The sequence below is a fragment of the Chlorocebus sabaeus genome, chromosome 20 (genome assembly GCF_047675955.1).
Source record: "Chlorocebus sabaeus isolate Y175 chromosome 20, mChlSab1.0.hap1, whole genome shotgun sequence".
NCBI classification, from domain to species: Eukaryota; Metazoa; Chordata; class Mammalia; order Primates; family Cercopithecidae; genus Chlorocebus; species Chlorocebus sabaeus.
Genome location: NC_132923.1, coordinates 46891250 through 46913017, shown reverse-complemented (window position 1 = coordinate 46913017; position 21768 = coordinate 46891250). Strand labels below are relative to the sequence as shown.

Sequence of the window (21768 nt, the reverse complement as noted above, 5' to 3'; positions counted from 1 at the left end):
GTATGCATTAATTTTTAAAAATCCTCAGACACCTCTGTGAGCGTTCTCATCTCAATGTAAGAAAACCAAGGCCTAGAGAAGTCAAGTAACTTGCCCAAGATCACAAAATGGAATTAGGATATGAACTCGGCAGTTGGCTCCAGAGCTCATACTCTCAACCAGTAAAATAAATCTAGTAGCATTGCAAAGAATTAATTGGAAAATGGAGACTGGAGACAGAAACCAGTTACGTGACTGCTAGCATAATTCAAGGAAAAGAAAATAACGTAAGATAGAAACAGTTATGCTGGGCACAGTGACTCACACCTGTAATCCCAGCACTTTGGGAGGCCGAGGCAGGCGGATCACCTGAGGTCAGGAGTTCAAGACCAGCCTGGCCAAGGTGGCAAAAACCCCATCTCTACTAAAACAGTTAGCCAGGTATGGTGGTGCATGCCTGTAGTCCCAGGTACTTGGGAGGCTGATGTGGGAGAACCGCTTGAACCCAGGAAGTGGAGGTTGCAGTGAGCTTAGATTGCACCACTGCACTCCAGTCTGGGCAACAGAGTGAGGCTCCATCTCAAACAAACAAACAAAAAAAGAAACAATTAGGTGGGACTGTTCATTATGGAGTGGCTCTTGAGCTTACAGATGTATACATTTGTCCAGTCCAGGCCTATTAATTATCCCGAAGTGAAGTAGTCTTTAGAAGGCAAGACTTTTATCACCCAAGAATTCCATAGGAATGAGTTATGATTGTCTGGTGGTGTGCCACTTTGCTTTGTTGATACTACCATTGGTTTAGAAGCTTGAGGATGGAACAACATGTAAAATAAGTTGCAGAACTTTGGAACTCGATACTTCTTGAGGTTTGCTTTGGCTTTTTAATTGGTCCAGGCTTGAAGTGGATAACTTATAGATCCACTGGTTCCATTTTTCCTACCCGGAAGCTCCAAAGTGGGCCAGAAATGCAAAGTGGTGTATGGGTGCGGTCCAAATAAGTACTTAAAGAAATAGTTTTTTTAGATTTAAGCTAAGTTTAATTCAGTCATAAAATGGAAGAAAGGAAATCATTTATGTTGGTAAAATTAGTTTCAATGGTATATTCTTATGAACTCTTTATAAGTGAATAAAGTAATATTTAAAGGAAAACTTTTTTTTCTCTTACAGAATGGCATTTACGTGTTCATTTTGTAAATTTCGAACGTTTGAAGAAAAAGATATTGAACTGCATCTGGAAAGTTCTTCACATCAGGAAACATTAGATCATATACAGAAACAAACTAAATTTGATAAAGTAGTTATGGAGTTTTTGCATGTAAGTAGCTGTTTTTGAAGTGAGAAGCATTTTATTGATATGAATTTCTTATGATTTCATTTTTCACTTTCCCCATCTCTTGCATTTATGTTTCTAAAATTTTAATTTACTATTTAAACAAAGAGTTGCTTTAAAATTAACCCAGAATTACTTGTGAATTCCTCTATAATAGAATTTGTATTTGTTATTTCAGAAATGATTACATTTTTCACAGTTGTTTCTGGGGGAGGTGTCCTTTAACAACTTTATTGATACAGAGTCAGCTATCATCCGTTAACTGGAGTTGTGCTGGTTACATTCATTCATTATTTCAGTTGAGTCCTATAACAACTCATTTTTATCATGAAAGATTATGCTCAGAGCAGTTAAATGACTGTTCAGTGCCAATGCCAGGAATTCAGAAGTACCGTAGGGGTTTGGCAAAGGGAAAGACGGTTGGGAATGTTAAGGAATGCTTAAAGAAGGGGCTTGAGCTAGACTGCTAATTGTACATAAAATGAATTTGGACAGAAGAGATGGAATTATTAGAAAGTTAAAAATACAGTGATCATCAAGTATACATATGTAACACACCTGCATGTTGTGCACATGTACCCTAGGACTTAAAGTATAATTAAAAAAAAAAAAGTCAAGAAACAATAGGTGCTGGAGAGGCCGTGGAGAAATAGTAACACTTTCACACTGTTGGTGGGAATGTAAATTAGTTAAATGATTGTGGAAGACAGCATGGAGATTCCTCAAGTATCTAGAATCAGAAATACCATTTGACAGAGCAATCTCATTACTGAGTATATACCCAAAGGAATATAAATCATTCTACTATAAAGACACATGCACACATATGTCTATTGGAGCACTATTTACAATAGCGAACTAATGGAATCAACCCAAATGTCCATCACTGATAAACTGGATAAAGAAAATGTGGTACATATACACCAGGGAATATTATGCAGCCACAAAAAAGGAATGAGATTATGTTCTTTGCAGGGACATGGATGAAGCTGGAAGCCATCATCCTCAGCAAACTAACATAGGAACATAAAACCAAACACCACATCTTCTCACTCATAAGTGGGAGTCAAACAATGAGAACACATGGACACAGGCAGTGGAACAACACACCCCGGGCCTGTTGTGGGGTTGGAGGGAAGGAGAGGGAATTTATAGGACTAGTCAATAGGGGTAACAAACCGTCATGGCACATGTATACTTATGTAACAAACCTGCACATTTTGCACATTCATCCTGCAACTAAAAGTAAAATAAAAATAAAATAAAGTAAAATAAAAACAGTGGCTAACAACAACAACAAAAAAATACAGTGATCAGGCCAGGTGTAGTGGCTCACACCTGTAATCCCAGCACTTTGGGAGGCTGAGGCGGGTGGATCACGAGGTCAGGGGTTTGAGACCAGCCTGAAAAACATGGTGAAACCCCGTCTTTACTAAAAATACAAAAATTAGCCAGACGTGGTGGCGCGTGCCTGTAATCCCAGCTACTCAGGAGGCTGAGGCAGGAGAATCCCTTAAACCCGGGAGGCAGAGGTTGCAGTGAGCAGAGATCGTGCCACTGCACTCCAGCCTGGGCGACAAGTGACACTCCATCTAAAAAAAAAAAAAAGTGAACATTCATACCACCGTAATCCTCATAGAACTAACTGTGACCCTTTATTTTCTTCTGTAACTTATTTCCTTAATGAGTTTCTGTGTGTCCTTTATAACTTAAATACCCACCTACTCTGGAAGACCTCTTAAATATTCTAGCTCCCTTTGATCCCTTTCTCTATATGCTTAAAATATACTTTGAAAAGTGAATACTTTTTGTAGGTTCCTAATATTTTATAATTATCTTTTCAACTAAATTGTAAACTCCTTGAGAAAAGATACTAATTCTTATATAGCAGATATTGTATCTTCCATAGGATGAACATGGTGCTAAGCATTATATTGAGTACTCATTGAAAACTATTTGGATTCTTTCTGTTTTGTTTTCTAGGAGTGTATGGTGAATAAATTCAAGAAAACATCTATTCGTAAGCAACAGACAAATAATCAAACAGAAGTAGTTAAAATAATTGAAAAAGATGTTATGGAAGGTAAGTATTTAAAACAAATTATTTTAAAATTCTGCATATATTTTTACATATCATAACCTGTTTAAATGTAAATGATAGCCACTAGAGTGATATAGTACAGTCATATATACAGTAGCTCTGAGTGAGTTACCAGAAATGAACTTCTTTGTCTTCCTGTTCTCATGCTTACAAATTTATCATTACCTGCCATTACTTTCTTCACTTCAGTTTGAGAGGAAAAGTTACCTTTTCCTCTGGATGAAAGATACTTCTCTCTGTTCTCTGTTTCTGTTATTCCTTCTCCCAAAATTCAAGTTATGAACTCTTCTGTTTTTTAGTCTTTCCTTCTCTTTTGATTCCATCTCTGGAGTCTGTAAATATGCTTTTACTTAAAAAAACAAAACAAAACAAAAACAAAAACTAACCAAACAAAAAAGAGCCAACAAAAGGAATAAAAAAAGGAAAGAAAAATAGACACTAGTTCTCCTAAATAACCTATCTTCTTTTTCATTTTAAATAACCAAATAACCATGCTTCTTTAAGCATAATCCACACTAGTCTCTGCTTCTTCGTCTCCCATGTGTTACATTAAATACATTAAACAGCTTTCGACTACTGTTAGTCTACTCAAACTGCTGTGACAGAAGTTACCAACACCAACTCCTCTAGGTTCTTTTGAATCATTATCTTCCGTAACATTTTTTACTAACTACATTATTCATGAATCATTTTTCTTGCTTTGTTTCTGTGGCACTTCACTGGCCTAATGTTTTCGTTATCCTTTTGTAATTTTTTAGTCTTTGTGCTTTCTCTGCCAGTCTTTTAGAATTTGATGTTTCTCAGTACCTTGTCATTAGCTCCATTACCATCTCCTTTTATGTTCCTTCCTAATAAATTCACTTACTTACAGAGCTTAAGTTAGTATCTAGATGTTCGTTACTTATACATCTCTATTTCTAGCACAGATCTTTCTTCTGAACTCAGTCTTTCACATCTGCCTACTGACATCTCTCTACAGTAGTCACACAAAATCAACATATCCAAAAAATTTATCATCTCTTTGAGCATATCCTACCTTACATAGAAAGCAAAACAAAACCTCACAGTTTTTTCCTTCATTTATCTTGAAAAGGGCCTGCACCATCTACCAAAGCCGGAAGTAGAGAGTTATACGAGGTACTTTTTCCTTACTGTATCTCAAGTACTGATCAATTGAGAACGTCAATTCTATCTTTTGAATATTTATCAAATCTGTTTCTTTACGTCTCCTTTAAATACTGTATTTGTTCAAATCCTTGTCTGTTGTGTTGACAATTGTAGTATTTCCGAAGTAGTTTCCTTACTTCCAGTTTTTCTTATCTATGATTTTACCACATGATCTCATTGTTTCAGGAACTTTCTGTGGCTCCTCATCCTCTCCAGGATCAAGTTCAAATTCCTAGGCATGGCACATAAAGCTCTTTATTATTTAGGCCCTTTTTTTCTATTTTCATCTTTAGTCTCTTCTCTGTTCCAGTCGTACCAACTTGCAGAAAGTACCATTTTCTTTCACCCTTCCCTTGCATATGTTTATACCTTCATCTGTAATAAACCCTAGTCACCATTTGCAAGATCCAGAATATCTTTGTTCCTTATGAATCCAGTTTTGACATAATTTCCCCTTTTCTTACTCATCCACATTCATAATCATGGAAATTCTTCTTTTACTAGAAAATCAACATTTGCTTTCCTTTATATTATAGTTTTGGGAGGGTGAATGTACAGGCCTCAGAGCATGGTTGTTTAACCTGATTAGGAAGTATAATGTAATTATACCTTAATAATTTTAATCAGTTAGCGATATATTAAATCTACATATGTAGATTTATGAGATGTGGTAGAAATACTCAACATAAACCTGTTCACTCTGATCTTTATTTTGGAAGAAGGGGTATGGAAACTAAGTAGCAAAAACTTCATTGGTCAGAAATAATACATGAGTCATTTCTTTTGTAATTGGATGTCTTTTGTAGGTGTTACTGCAGATGATCACATGATGAAAGTAGAGACAGTTCATTGCAGTGCTTGCAGTGTGTATATCCCTGCCTTACATAGTTCAGTTCAGCAGCACCTAAAGTCTCCTGATCATATCAAAGGGAAGCAGGTAAAATTTTGATCTGTCTTAATAAAGTTGCTGGATTATCCATCAATATTTTATTGTTCTTTGGCCATAGCTTCACACCTATCTGCAATTTTATCAATTTATCAATCTCATATGGAAATAACTGTGATTATATTGAGAGAGGCAGTATATAGTGGTTAAGAGTGAGCTCTAGAGTAAGATTCCCTGAGTTGTTCAATCTATAACATGTGTTAAGCAAGCAAGTTAGCCTTTCTTTGTCTAAGTTTCCTTATCTGTAAAATGAGGGTAGATGATCATTCTACTCTTACCTGATTTTTTTAAAGACTTAGATTAACTAAAATATATAAGGCAATTAAAATAGTGTCTGGTAATGGTAAGCATTCAGGAAATTGTAGCTTTTATTGAACTGTTAACTTTTTAAAAAGTCAGTACGAAACAGTTTTGTGAGAGAGTATGTGTATTGTGTGTGTGTGTGTTTTAGAATAAAAAAGTAAAGATTTGATTATTACTGACAAATTTTTCTGATGGTTGGGAATAATACATTTAAAAACAGCATTACCAGCTAGCATCTATTGTTACATTTTTAAGTAGAATATCCCTGAAATATTTACTGTCTTTTTGGTTAGTATGTTTCTGCTTCTCTATTGGCGTGGCTGGTTTTATTTAGTCAGATTTACTTCAGGCAATACAAATGTTTATATTGTGGAAAATCGGTTTGTTTGAAAAGCATATTTAAAGATTCAAATATTAAAGCCTTAAGTTTTAAGTAGAACATACCCAGTGTTAAACTTGTATTTTGTATTAAAGTGAACCTCATTTAATTCAGATTTCTTCAAGCATTTTTGAACACATACAATCTTTTCTTAATCTACGTCTTTTTCTTCTCTTGATATTCCCTTGACACCATTTTGGCAATTAGACATTCTATATTGTTACCTTTCTTCCTTTGTATAATAGTCTTGAAATAACTACAGCCTAAAGGAAGACTAGATACTCTTGTAGTATGAAAAATTATTCTTCGTTTTTTGATAGCATGAAAATTAATAGTTGGGGCCTGGGGAGGCAGATGGGGAGTGGAAAGAAGAGAAGGCAGCTATCTAGTAGAATCTAGACTTGTAGATTTGTGGGACTGAGTGTTTTCTGTTGAAGGAGATTGGCTTGAATCTTCAGTGTTTTAATTCATAGATTTACATTGTGGTTATAGTAGGTACTGTTGCTCTATAGTTTGTAAGACGATAAGTCATTCAAATCTAAGGGTTTGAGCATTAAATGCTTTTTAATTATGGAAATGTTTTTCATAGCATGATTTTCAAGAACCCTCAGTGTGTTCTGTTTTTTATAGGCTTATAAGGAACAAATAAAAAGAGAGAGTGTCTTGACTGCTACAAGCATTTTAAATAATCCAATAGTGAAGGCGCGATATGAACGTTTTGTTAAGGTAAGATATTAGGGCAAAAACCTTTTCGATAATATTGTGGTATTGCAATAATTAACTGGTGACATAGTAACCTTTTGTGATACTTGAATATAGTATAACATATTAAGAAGAATTTTACTCAGTATCTTGTATGTAAAACATCTTTTTTCCTTATTGTTGGGTTGGTCAAGATGGGAGCAGTGATTCCTCTGATCATCTTTGTAGCTCTGAATCAATTGAGAAATACACAAGAATTAGATAAAAAATCAAAATGTCAGCTTTATTCTTGATTTAAGAAAAAATTGACTTGGAGAATATATCTTAGTTATGTAGTTGCTGTGAACTTTTAATATTTCACTTCTGAATTAGGTAGACTTAGATCCTCCCAACTTCTGTTACCAGCGCAGATGGAGAGCAACAGGCTTCTAGTTTACCACATGGCGTAGAACAGACTAGGATGTACCTTTTCTGTCACTAGGAAGACCCAAAAGAGGGACCCAGAAGGGATTGTATTGTGTACACCTAGTTTTTTCTTCCAAGCATACTAATTGCGTATGTCATTCCTTTTCTTTGGATAAAAGTTGGAGGGTAGCAGGAAGGTCAGATATGTTGCTCCAGAAGAAGGAATTTCATGGAATTTGGAGGGCAGGAGAAGAGAGGTTTGCTTCTAATATTAGGAAACTCAGATGTGAACTCTTTACTCCTCAGGGTTTTTGCCATATGTTATGGCTTGAATCCATCTTTACATAAAATTTATTATAAACACTATACAAATAAGAGCTTACTATGATTCAGGAGATTAATAGAAATCAATTTTAGAGGTTAGTCTTTTAGTTTTGTTCTGTTTTTACTTTTCGTATAATACCCAGACTGGTCTGACAGAAGTTATTTTTCAGTCTTTACAAAATAATACCTACCTTAAAATCATTATTCTACACTGAAGAGAGCAGTTGTGTTGAAGATGTACAAGTGTGTTATTTGCATTAGTAAGTATAGATTAAAGAAGTTTTGTTTATTTTGTCTATTGTGACTGTTAACAGCTACTCTGAAGAAAACCTGATACATATTTAATGACCATTAAATTGCCCCTCTACCAGTTCTTTCCAAGCGAAATAATATCAGTTCTTTCAGCTTGTTCCTTAGGGACCTATTTTCTAATTTGTTAATTTAATATTTGTTAATATTTGTCACCGTTTACTACATTCTTGACACTGCTTTAAAAAAATGAATGCAGCCCTGAATTGAAATCCAATTTTATGGGAGGTATGGCATCAAAAAGAAGCATCATACCTAAAGAAGGAAAGATTAGATTTTTATTTTTGCCTTGTCACAAACTTCTGAGAAGTCAATGGTTTCTATTGATATGTGAAGATAATTTTTAATAAGGGAAGAATGCAAAATTAGAATTTCTATATAGTGTTTTCAGGTTACACATAGAATTTCTATATAGTGTTTTCAAGTTACACAATTGAGTCACTTCATGGAATGGGAGATGTCACTGGTGGGAGTATCCTGCTCATGCACGTATTGTAGAGAACGCACCTGAACTGAGAACTCCTCTAGAACTTTGTTACTCAGAATGTGATCTGTGGATCAGCAGTATTGGTATCACTTGGGAGCTCATTAGAAATGCAGAATTTCAGGTCATACCCGGGACCACTGAAGAAGAATCTTCATTTTAATGAGATTCCTGTTGATTTATATGCATGTGAAAATTCAGGAAGCACGGGGGTCACATTACTCAATGATGGCCCTTTATTCGGCATGCGTGTCTGCTCTGTTCTCTGTTGTCGTTCCCCAGAACATGTTCTGCTCATGGTCAGCTCTGGTCATGGCTTAAAACTCCTCCACTGTCAAGTACTCTCTGTCTGACAAAATGCCCTTGTAAATCTTTGTCCTTTAGAGACACAGCAGAGAAGACAGAAAAAAACAAAATAAAACAAAACAAGTTTGTCCCCATCGAGATGATCAGTTCATCATTTTCTCCTAATTGTCCAACTGTATCATCATGTTCTGCCTTCAGTCCTTGCTGTGGGCATTGATAATCACCCTTTCAGTAGGGAATGGTGCTGTTCTAAAATTCCTTATTCGTTCTAGCTCTATGGTTAGCTTTAATGTTTGTCTTTCTAAAAAATGTGGAATCGTGCATGCCAGTCCTGTGTTTCCCAGATTTTTACTCAATTCACAATAATTTTACTTATTAACTACCAGTGTAATGTGTTCCCTATAGTGACTTTTCCAACCTTTAATAACTTCACATCTCAGATTTCATTCTTGCTCTCTTTGTTTCCCATATTCTTTTTCTTATATATGTGTATATATTTTAACACAATCTCTTTGTGTTGCCCAGGCCAGAATGCATGGTGTGATAGTAGCTCACTGCAGCCTTGAACTCCTGGGTTTAAAGCCATTCTCCCACCTCAGCCTCTCTAGTAGCTGGGATTACAGGCACACGCCACCACCTTCAGCTGCTTCCCATATTCTTATTCTCCTACATTAGGGAGATTGAGACCATTAGATAGATGTAAATTCAGTAAGTGTTCGCATTTCTGCCTTAGATATATCTTTCCTTCACCTTTATTATCTGTGAGGAAAAATCATTGCCTTTCATATGTGTCCTAATTTCATCACTATTTCTTCCCTTACTTGCATCTGATTTTTTTCCTGTTTTTTTTTTTTTTTTTCCTAATATTCCTCAAATAGACATGCTTATGAGTTCCCTAAACTAAAAATGACTTAACTTTTCCTAGACTTTGGCCCACCCTATTTTATCATCTTTTCTCTTCCCAGAATACTTGAAATGGTAGTTTACTTTGCACATGCTCTTTGCTTCCTCTCTATTAGTCACTCTTTAAACTAGTAGTTGTCAACCAGAGGAATGTGTTCAGTTACCCGTGATGCTAAGATAAATGAAAAGCTGCCTAAGCCCTTTTTTTAGGCTTTCTGAATTAGGGTTTCCCAAACCTCACTGATAAATACCTCCTAAAATGCTTCTCTTATTTTGAGACAGAGCCTCACTCTGTTGCCCAGGCTGGAGTACAGTGGTGCGATCTTGGCTTACTGCAAGCTCCACCTCCCAGGTTCAAACGATTCTCCTGCCTCAGCCTCCTGAGTAGCTGGGTCTGCGGGCGTGCACTGCCACGCCAAGCTCATTTTTGCCCTGAAATGCTTCTTAAATGTGCAAGTTACCAAGCTTCTCCTGGAAATTTTGATTTAGGCGGTCTGAGATTGATCCAGGAATTGGTGTTTTCACCAAGAGCTCCAGTAGACTCAATGAAAATCTCAGGGTGTTGGAACCAGGGCCTGTGGTTTTTGACAGCTTCATAGGAAATTTTAAAGATACATTCTTGGACAACTGCTGCTGTCTTAACTGTCACATCATACTTTTGAAACTGCTCTGCCTAAGATTACTAATGATGTCATTATCAAATCTAGTGACCTTTAAAAAATTATAACCTACTATTTTAAATGTATGAAAATAAGGGGATTGTACAATAAATCCTCAAGAACCTCCATTTTGTAATGATGATCAGCTCTAGTGACCTTTTTCAATTGCTTTCTGCTTTTTTATACATATCATTTGACACTGTTGATCTATCACTTATTCTTGAAACTCTTTTATCAGGTAGTCTTTTACTGTCCTGGGTTTTCTCCTGCACCAAGTGTTCTTTCACTTCTTTTTTTTTCTTTTTTTTTTTGAGATGGAATCTTGCTGTGTCGCCCAGGCTGGAGTGAAGTGGCACGATCTTGGCTCACTGCAAGCTTTGCCCCCTGGGTTCACCCCGTTCTCCTGTCTCAGTCTCCCGAGTAGCTGGGACTACAGGTGCCCGCTACTAATTTTTTGTATGTTTAATGGAGACAGGGTTTCACTGTGTTAGCCGGGATGGTCTCGATCTCCTGACCTCATGATCCGCCCGCCTCAGCCTTACAGGTGTGAGCCACCATGCCTGGCCTTGTTCCTTCACTTCTAACTTCTGCTGCCCCCATGTATAGAGTAGGCATCTTCAAAGGGTTTTTATTCCAGCCCTTTTTTCTACTTAATCCACCAGTCCCATCCCAGGGCCTTGCCATTTAAGACTCTGGCTTCACCATGCAGTCTGTGCAAGCAGGCAATTCATTAATGTAAATATCTTACTTTGAACTCTCCTCTCTTTTTTGAGTTGCAGATTTATAGCTGCCTATTAGACATCTGAAGTTTTAATTACATATATTAATAACGTATACACACTTCCTCCCCTTTTCCTTTCCATTAGAATAGTGATTGTAACTTACCTGTTCTGTGAATAATGTCACCACATCTTTTACATTTCTGGTCTGGTATTAGAGTAGCTTCCTCACTAGTATTCCTTCTTTTGGTTCTCTACTTCATCCTTCACATTCCTGTGGCATTCATCTTAAAGGGTAGTGCCAGTCTTAATGTTTTCCTGCTTAATAACCTTCACTGTTACTTCATTTCTTACTACATTAATATAGCCTTCTGATATGGTCAAATTTGTATGAGATTTGATCCAGATATGTAATTCAAATATTAAAATACAGTTGTACCTGTGAATGTTTACTGAGAGGTTTGTCTACTTTTTAAAAGTAGAAGTAAGGCATGGTATCTAATAGATTAGGCAAGGTACCTGATTTTCATTTGAGTTTTAAAGAGATTCTGTAACATTAAATACTCATATAATTAAGTAAAATGTAAATCTTTGTGTCATCTCTTTCGTTTCTACCAAAAACAACACTTGCCTTTGTCATATATATATATATATATATATATATATATATATATATGATTTTAGAATACAGTTAAGGGGAAAATATGCTGCTCTTGGGAGTGAATATTCAAGTGTGCATCAATTTTTTGAATACTTACCCTAGAAGATTCCAGTTATGGAGTATAAAGTAATGGCTTCAGTAAATTATATGCTCACATTGGTATGAAATGGACACTCAGTAAATATTTAATGAATTTGTTACAATTTATAATGAAAAGTTTCAAAATGGCATTTACTCCTCATGATATGGCAAGTAAAAATTTCACTTGCCATATCATGTAATAATGAATGTGCTGATTTTAAAACCCATTTCTTATGTTTTTAGGGTGAGAATCCTTTTGAAATTCAAGACCATTCTCAGGATCAGCAAATAGAAGGAGATGAGGAAGATGAAGAGAAGATTGATGAACCTATTGAAGAAGAGGAGGATGAAGAGGAGGAAGAAGAAGCAGAGGAAGTGGGGGAAGTAGAGGAGGTGGAAGAAGTAGAGGAAGTGAGAGAAGGAGGAATAGAGGGCAAGGGAAATATAGAGGGAGTGGGGGAAGGAGGGGAAGTAGGCACAGTGGGAGAATTAGAGGGAGTGGGGGAAGTAGAGGAAGTAGAGGAAGAAACAGCAAAGGAAGAACCGGCTGATTTCCCTGTTGAGCAACCTGAAGAAAATTAAATATAAGATATTAGATTTAAAAGGAGCTTTACATTTCGGTTCTAATGTAAAAAAGGGTAAGACATTTAATAGCTTAAAATATGAATTAACACCCATGTTGCATGCATTCCACATATTAAAATTTGTTTTATATAATTTCTAAATGTTTAACATTTGTTTAATAAAATGAAGGTAAAACTATTTAGTTTTTATAGCTACCAAACTTAGATCTGATCAATTGTTTGTATAATTTTTAAGCTTAATTTTTATTACTTTATTGGTGTTAAGGATAACAAATGTGTATTGTTAGTATAGCTATTCTAATAATTTTATCTTAAATGCTGCTCTTGGGAGTGAATATTCAAGTGTGCATCAATTTTTTGAATACTTACCCTAGAAGATATAAACTGGGCAAGTATTTTGTGCTCTGACTGTGTATTTTTTTACTGCATTGGACATTGAATAGTAATTTGCGTTAAGATACGCTTAAAGGCTCTTTGTGACCATGTTTCCCTTTGTAGCAATAAAATGTTTTTTACAAAAAAACGTTCTCCCTGGATTAGCAGTTTAAATGAAACAGAGTTCATCACTGAAATGAATATTTAAAATCAAAATTTGCCTTAATGTATCAGTTCAGCTCACAAGTATTTTAAGAGGATTGAGAAGACTTGAATTAAAGAAAAAAAAATTCTCAATCATATTTTTAAAAAGTAAAACTAAAAATTTTTTTAAAAACACATTTCAAATAGAACTGAGTCTGTAACTGACCTTATTTATACTCTTTTTAGTTTGTTCCTTTTCCCTGTGCCTGTGTCAAATCTTGAAGTCTTCCTGAAAATACATTTGATACAAAGTTTTCTGTAGTTGTGTTAGTTCTTTTGTCATGTCTATTTTTGGCTGAAGAACCAAGAAGCAGACTTTTCTTTTAAAAGAATTATTTCTCTTTCAAATACTTCTATCCTTTTTTAAAAATTACTTTTTATGGCTTATATACTACATATATAAAAAGAGAACTTGAGCTTGATAGAGGATCTATTCTTAAGTCATTTGTTTTCAAACAACCATCTATCTATGTCACTAATAAGTAGTGCTCTCGTTTTTTTCAGTCTTTACTGTGGCCTCTTTTGAGAGTAGGGTCCGTTTTTTTTTTTCTTTTTTGGGACAGGGTTTCACTCTGTCGCCCAGACTGGAGTGCAGTATAGCCTCAACCTCCTGGGCTCAAGTGATCCACCAACTTAGCCTCCCACGTAGCTGGTACTGTTAAGTGTGAGCCACCATACCCAGCTAAATTTTGTAGTTTTCGTGGAGACAGGGTTTTACCATGTTGTCCAGGCTGGTCTCGAACTCCTGGGCTCAAGTGACCTGCCTGTCTTGGCCTCCTAAAGTGCTGGGATTACAGGTGTGAGCCACCATGCCTGCATTTCAGTGAAATAAGATTCTTAAAGTTTTGAGGCATTGTATGGATAAATGTATTATATCAGATTGTAAGGCATTAAGTGGGTGAATATATGGACATTTGTAGAATCCCACAGATAATTTATCTTTTTGTATAAAACAAGACTTAAAACTAGACTTTCTGGACCAATACAGTTTTTTTTTTTGAGGTGAACTAAGTTTGCCTACCTTAAAGCTAGGAATATCCAGTAGATACTTGCATCTAATTTTAGGGATTTGGTGCCAAATAAGAGAAGGTTATTTGAAGACTAGAGAAATTTGGATACTCTCTAGGAGTCTGTATTTACTTAGCAGGCTTTTGAAAGCCTTTTTGCTTAGTTCAAATTTTAGGGATAATAGGACTTTTTACCCGCTTGTTTCTCCTTTATTTGAAAATATTTGTGGAAGGGCTAAGGTAAAATAGTAATAAATTCCTCTAGGTTATTAGTATTTGGTTCTTTTGATACTAAGCTGAGTGATTTTTTTAAAAACAATGTCTCTGGTAATCTGATTGAGATATGAAACTTTTGGAAAGAAGACTGTGTAACAAAAATTCTATGTAACAACTGGATAAAAGTTTTAGAATGAGAGATAGGAAAGAATATCTAAGTAGTGTTTTTTTGTGGGACACATGAGCCTTTATACAGACTAGCTAATTTGCAAGGTAATGATAAAAGTATATTTTGTTACTGTGCTTTATTCAGAAATTCAAATTCATGTATTTCCTATTGGGTAATTTGTAGATGGGCAGTTTATAGGCAGGTTAGTTTTTGTGATCCTTAGTGTTTATATTTTCATTGCTTTTGTAATAAGGATTTATATAAGATCTTAAACATCTTTCAACTTCTGTTTTCCAAGTATCACTTGTTTTCTCTATTACAAAGTGAGATACATAGTTCTAAATAACCAAAGAAATTTATTTATAACCTACACAGTTGTTTCAGCTACATGCCTAGGGACTATCCTGTATTCTTCCCTTTTTATCACTTCCTACCTCCAGTCTATCAAAAAGTCTGTCTGTTCTACTTCCAAAATTTATCTGCCCACTCTTCTACCTCCACGGCAACCAACCCAGTTTAAGTCATGATCGTTTCATATTAACTAATCTTGATTCCACCCTTACTGTGGTAGATTCAGTTTTCTACACAAGTATAAGCTTTTAAAAATGTAATTCAGATAATGTTAATCTCATGCTTTTTTTTTGTACCTATACAGTTAGAACTCCTTATCATGTTGATCAGACTGGCCTAGCTTTCCAACTTTATAGCATATACTATTCTTCTCACCAGCCATAATGGCCTTCTGTTACTTTTTTGATGAAGTTCTTTCCTACGAAGACCTTTGCATTTTCTGTTTCTATAGCCTATACCCATCAGCTTCCCTTGGCTGATTCTTCATCCTTCAGGTCATCTTAAATGTTAGAAAATGGGAGTAGTTCTAAAATGTTTGTAGAAGCGAGGATTTGGGGGTACCAACCTAGATTTTACTAGAGCATATTCTTTGGAGATGTTCTTTTTTCCCACTTTTTATTTTTATTTTTTTTAGATAGGATCTCTCTTTGTCATGCAGGCTGGAATTCAGTGGCATGATCATGGCTCACTGCACCCTTGACCTCCTGGGCTCAAGTGGTCGTCCCACCTTAGCCTCCCAAGTAGCTGGGACCACAGGTGTGCACCATCACACTCAGCTAATATTTGTTTTGTAGAGATGGTGTCTTGCTTTGTCGCCAGGCTAGTCTTGAACTCCTGGACACAGGCAGTCCTCCCACCTCAGCCTCCCAAAGTGCTAGGATTATAGGCATGAGCCACCACGCCTAGCCTGGAGGTGATATATTTTTAACAAATATCTCACATGATTTTGAAGGTGGTCAGTGATTGCACTTTGAGAACATTCATAGGGCCCTCAAACAAATTCCTGGTGCCTGTAACTCTCCCCTATCAAGACAGGAGTTTCTGCCCTTTTGAATATAAACATAGGTTTGGGGAATTCTTCATAATATTTTCTGAAAGCACTAGAATCTGTAATAGACCTGCGGGCGTCAGAAAATGGGGCCTTTCCCCCCCTCATTTAATACTTACAACTGTATTGTGAAGTTAGTAGGATTAGTACTTTTCCCATATAATAAGCTCATTCTTGTACATGTAGACACAGAGAAAAGAACTACAAAGGTAAATGTTAGTGCATGTTGAAATGTATTTAAGAACACTGTTTTTGTTGACAAGATTGTTCTTATGTAGAAGTGGATATTATCAGATTATTTTAGATGTTATTTAACATTTGATTTATTTACCAAATTGTCCTTACTTTGAATATAAGCAGACTTTTTTTTATTGTGGTAAAGTATGCATAGCATAAAATTACCGTTCTAGTCATTTTTTAATGTACCATTTAGTGGCATTAATTACAAGCAAACTTTTTTTTTTGAGACATAGATCACTCTGTGACCCAGGCTGGAGTTCAGTGGCACTATTTCAACTCACTGCAACCTCTGCTTCCTGGGTTTAAGCGATTCTCATGCCTCAGCCTCCCGAGTAACTGAGATTACAGGCACACACCACCATGCCTAGCTATTTTTTGTGTGTTTTTAATAGAGATGGGGTTTCATCATATTGGTTAGGTTGGTCTTGAACTCCTGACCTCAGGTGATCCGCCTGCTTTGGCCTCCCAAAGTTCTGGGATTATAGGCATGAGCCACTGTGTCTGGCATACAAACTTTTGATTACAGGTTGACACCTGTTGATGGACAGAAAATGGAGTAACCACACAGGCAGAAATGTTCTAGTCTGTGTGACAGTTACAGTTCATTTTATAAATAAACCATTTGACTTTATTTGGTAGTTATGGTTCCTATCCTGAGTGCTGGATCTCTATTTGGTATTTGAACAAATCCAGGGAATCTGCAAGGCTGAAAGGCAGATTCTTGGCAATGGTAAATTCAGTAGGTCCTGCCACCGTTTGAGGCCTCCTTGGAGACAGCCACACTAGTCTAATCTCTGCTTGACTTTCCCTTCTTTTTTCCCAGACCTCTAATTCTCAGAGGTCTGTTATGAATTCTAATGCTTTCAGAACATACTACGGAGAATCCCACAATGATAAATTTTCCCAGTTTTTGTTTTAAAACAAAGTTTAAAAATACTATATTAGGGGTTAGGGTGAGGTGATGTTGATGTTGACAGATGGCCCCCTTGGTGACAGGGAGGTATGAAATAGCATGGAATGTGTAAGGGTACTATGAGTAGCTTATTTATTAGATCAGTGTAAAGTATAGATTTAAAAGAGTTAGATTAAAATGGCATGCTTGATTCAAGTCATTATATTCTAAAGTTCTATTAAAATTATAGAGGAGGTACAGTAATATAAATTTCAGTAATAAGGACAGCTTTATAATCACACTAGAAAGACAAGTGTGCTGTGAAATATTTCTAGAAGATTTCTAGAAAACAAGGAATTGGATGTTGGTGAAACCAAGAGAGCCAAGGAACTGACAGCCACATACAGATGATAATTAAAGAATGACTCCAGTTGTAGAGACAGCTCTGAGATGGGGTGTCTGTAGTGTGCTAAGCCAGATTTTTAAAGGACTAGATAGTTATTCTGGTCTCTGACTCAGAGCTACTGGTCCACACAATTCCTCTAAGCTAAAGCTATAACACAACTTGATGTTTGCCAAATAAGGTGAGACTCACAGAGTATATATGCAGTGCATATAAATAGGGGCCATCAAAGTGTGGCAATGCCCTAGCTATATTGTGATTACAGCAAGGAGCTTTGTTCCTCATACTTACAAGCAAAGAAAGAAAAATCTGCCAGCTGTCTATTTCCCAGTTTTCCTTCTGACTGTTCCTTTCTCCTTTCTCACACAATTAAAATGCTAGGTTTCCTGTAGTCACAATCTTCAGGGAATTTTCCACTCAAGCCCAGAAAATAAACTCCAGATAATGATACTGAGAAATTTATTGGTTGGAAAACTACTATCTGTGGCCTCCCTATTTCTTAGTAGATTTTACATTTTTAAAGGGATGTAGAACACCAAAACAATATATGACAGATACTGTGTGTGGGCCTCAAAACCTAACCTTTATATAAAAAGTTTGTTGACTCCTAGGCTCTAATTTGCAAATAGACAAACAAATGAGAAACAGCAAAAACATAAGGAAAAGAGCAACATGAAATATGTACAGTAAACTTAACAAGCAGAAAGAATTCCTGGGAAAACAATTCAGGGGAAAAAAATGACCAAGTATAATTAGTATTATATGGAATAATAGCGCTACTTATAATAGTTTTATATGTAATCCTCATCATATTATATGTCATAATCTTCAAGTATTTTAGAGGTTATTGTACTAATTTAAAAAATGCAAGTTGCTATAAAGAAGTATCTTGGAAATAAAAAACAGTTGTGAAAATAAACTCTGTTTTAGGCTGATTAGTTGAATAAACATGGCTGAGAATCAAATTACTGAGCTAGAATTTTGAGCTGAAGATACTTCCAGAGGCTTACAAGAAAAGATGAAAAATATGGAAGTTACAGTAAAAGACATAGAAGATGTATCTCTTAAAGACATAGAAAACCCAGAACATCTGTTTAAAAATTAAGCTTCATGAGATTAAGAGCCATATGTATAGAGAATTCACCATTGAATACCCTGCATGTATCACAGGCCAGGTAAATACTATGCAATAAATATTTCTGAATGTATAAAAATATGTATGTAAGTATAAATATATAGAGGAGTTCCAGAAAGTGAAAAAAGAAGGATCAGAAAAAAAAAATCTTCTGATGAAAGATTCATATTAGAAGTCTCCAGTGCTGAGCAAAAACAATGAAAAAGTCATACTGGATGAATACTGACAAAATACGTGTAATCCCAAGCTTAAGAGAAAAATCTCAAAATGTCTTAAGAGAAACAGTGTACCTTTAAGGGGAAAATAATCACATTGGTCTCAGACTTGTCATCTGTACATTGGAGTACTACAAGATACTGCTATTTTTGAAGTTCTGAGGGAGAACTCTTTTGAATTTAGACTTCTGTCTTGAGTGAAACTATCAAGAGTAAGGGCACAGTAAAGACACTAGCAATTTTAGAACATGCAAGGATTTCAGAAATTAACTGTCATGAAACACACTATGCACACCATGATATCAAATTATGTAAAGAAAAACTTGGATAAACAAGAAATTGGCATAATCATAGCTACCTATTTGAACACAGCTCTTAGAAATTGTCAGATATACCCTACAACTTGAAGTTTAATAATAATAAATAAATTTAAAAATAAAAAAAAAGAAAAAAAAAAAAAGAAAAACCAAAAAAAAAAAAAAAAAAAAAAAAAAAGAAATTGTCAGATAAAGAGTTCAAAATAGAGGAAACATTTTGAATTATATAGTGCACAAATTTTAATAGCTGTAGAATATTTCTTTTCAAATGCCATGAAAAGATGACCATGAAGCAAACCACAATATTTTTTTGTTTGTTGATAGGTAGGAGTTCAGGGTCCATCCTGTCATCACAATGCAGTGAAACTAGAAATTAGCAAGTGGATAGCAATAAATCAATTTTAAACAATAAGACAAAAGAAAACACTCCTTATAATGCTTGCATTTAAAGGGAAATTAAAACTTATGAAAGAGAATCCCTATTTTATTTAAGCAGTTCTAGATTAAACAAAATGTTGAAACATCTCAATTTGGTCTCCGAGGCTAGCATAATCCTTATTCTAGAAAATTGTTCATCAAAGATAACTATGGACCAGTCTCACTTATGAACAAATGTAATCACTGAAAAAACAAGACCAATTAAATACCCCGAAATAATGTGTCATGGTAGAGTAGGGTTTATCTGAAAAGTGCAACATAACATATTATGTAACTCAATCCTTTAGGAAATTTATTACTTTAACTTAAAAAAAAACACGATAAACTTGATAGATGCTGGAAAAACATTTCCTAAGATTTAACACATTCCAGATTTAAATTCGTCAGGCTGAGAATAGAATAAACCTTTTAACTTGGCTAAGAAGTAGGGAGGTCTTCCAGAAAGCTTCAAACATCTGCATTCAAGTCAGGATTAAGACAATAATGACCGTTGCCTATGCAACAATCATTTAACCCTAAGAAATAGAAGTATTAGGAAGAGACAACATAGTCCTTATTTTGAGCAGTGTGATTGTAGAGACAAACATCCAAGAGAATCTACTGAGAAACTATTAGAAATGATAAAAGGTAGTTTTGTTTAATAGTCCATCATGAAAATCTGTACTACATAGAAAATCTGTATATAGAATATAGCATTGGCCGATTGGAAATGTAATTTGAAAATCCCATTTGCAACAAAACTTGGAACTGTATACTGTCTAAGAATAAACAATGGGAAAAATGCAAAATCCATATGAGGAAAATGATACATTTTAATGGAGGAAATAAAATACCTGAGTAGATAAGCACTGTGTTTCTGTCTGAAAAATATTGTCTATATGCCAGTTATCTTCAGATAATTCATTAATTAATTACCATTCCAGTTGTTACTTAGGGTTAGTGGTGGCGGTGAGAGAAAAGTTAAAAATACCAGCCTCGGGAACATTGAAGTGTCTTTCTCATATATGTAAGTTCAGGTAGACAAGGCAGGGCTGGTGTCACCCTTCAAGATATCAGAGACTGAGGCTCCCTCTATCTTGTTACTTTGCTGTCTTTAAAACCTTATCTTTGACAGGGCGTGGTGGCTCGAGCCTGTAATCCCAGCACTTTGGGAGGCCAAAGCTGGCAGATCATGAGGTCAGGAGATTGAGACCATCCTGGCTAACATGGTGAAACCCCGTATCTACTAAAAATACAAAAAATTATCTGCGCGTGGTGGCGGGCGCCTGTAGTCCCAGCTACTTGGGAGACTGAGACAGGAGAATCGTGTGAACCCGGAAGGCGCAGTTTGCAGTGAGCCGAGATCGCGCCACTGCACTCCAGCCTGGGTGACAGAGAGAGACTCCCTCTCAAAACCAACCAACCAACCAACCAACCAACCTTATGTTCAGTTGTCCTGTGTATATACCAGCCTGTGGAGAGGGAGAAAAGGACTGTTCCCAGAAATTGTACCTACTTTTCTACATGAATCTCATTGCTTAAAGCAGCCACATGAATACAGCTAGCTTCCAGGATGGGAATTGTGTTTATTCTATATGGCCATCTTCCTAGGTGAAAAGGAAGGGCTTCTGTTAAAGAAAAAGGGGAGAATGGATGTTAGCATATATTAGTGTATTACTAGCAGTGTGTACCACTTAAGTTTATTCAGAAACTCATATACAAAGTCAATAACCAAGAAATTTTTTTTACATGAGGAACATTTGACTTACATTTCTTGCTACAACCATACAACAAAACAATAAGTATATCAAAGATTAATACATCAATGAAACATTAAAGAAACAAACTCAAGTAATGTGTAGATATATAGTTACATGCTGAAATCATGGGTAAAAGTCCAGGCACAGTGGCTCACGCCTGTAATCCCAGCACTTTGGGAAGCCAAGGTAGGCGGATCGCTTGAGGTCAAGAGTTTGAGACCAGGCTCGCCAACATGGTGAAATGCCCTCTTTACTAAAGATACAAAAATTAGCCGGGCGTGGTGGTGCGAACCTGTAATCCCAGCTACTTGGGAGGCTGAGGCAGGAGAATCACTTGAACTCAAGAGGCGGAGGTTGCAGTGAGCTGAGATCAGGCCACTGCACTCCAGCCTGGGCGACAGTGAAAACCTGTCTTAAAAAAAAAAAAAAAGAAAAAGAAAAGAAATCATGGGTAAAAGAAAAGGAGCCTATGAATGATTAAAAAAAGAAAAATAAAAACAAAAAACATAACTACCTAAGTACAAAAGCAAAATGTAGGAAAAATCATTTCTAATTTCAGAGTGGAGGTCTTTCTACGCGAATTATAAACCCCAGAAGTCGAAAAGAAGTTTGACAGATTTGGTACAAGAAGAAAAAAACCGAAGGGTGAAACACACCATTACCAAAGTTGAAAG

General features: G+C 35.8%; 1 protein-coding gene across 5 annotated transcripts in view; it reads left to right on the top strand.

Annotated features, from left to right (window-relative positions):
• The window catches only part of ZNF326 (zinc finger protein 326), a 35717-nt gene extending 22539 nt beyond the window's left edge, over positions 1-13178 (top strand). For all 5 annotated transcript variants that reach the window (XM_007978020.3, XM_073008605.1, XM_073008606.1 and 2 more), the window contains 5 exons: positions 1150-1297; positions 3296-3395; positions 5387-5517; positions 6839-6934; positions 12005-13178. In XM_007978020.3, the coding sequence (XP_007976211.2) occupies positions 1150-1297; positions 3296-3395; positions 5387-5517; positions 6839-6934; positions 12005-12343 (814 nt within the window). In that variant the 3' untranslated portion in view covers positions 12344-13178. The remainder of the gene's footprint in view (positions 1-1149; positions 1298-3295; positions 3396-5386; positions 5518-6838; positions 6935-12004) is intronic.
• The last annotated feature ends 8590 nt before the right edge of the window (positions 13179-21768 follow it).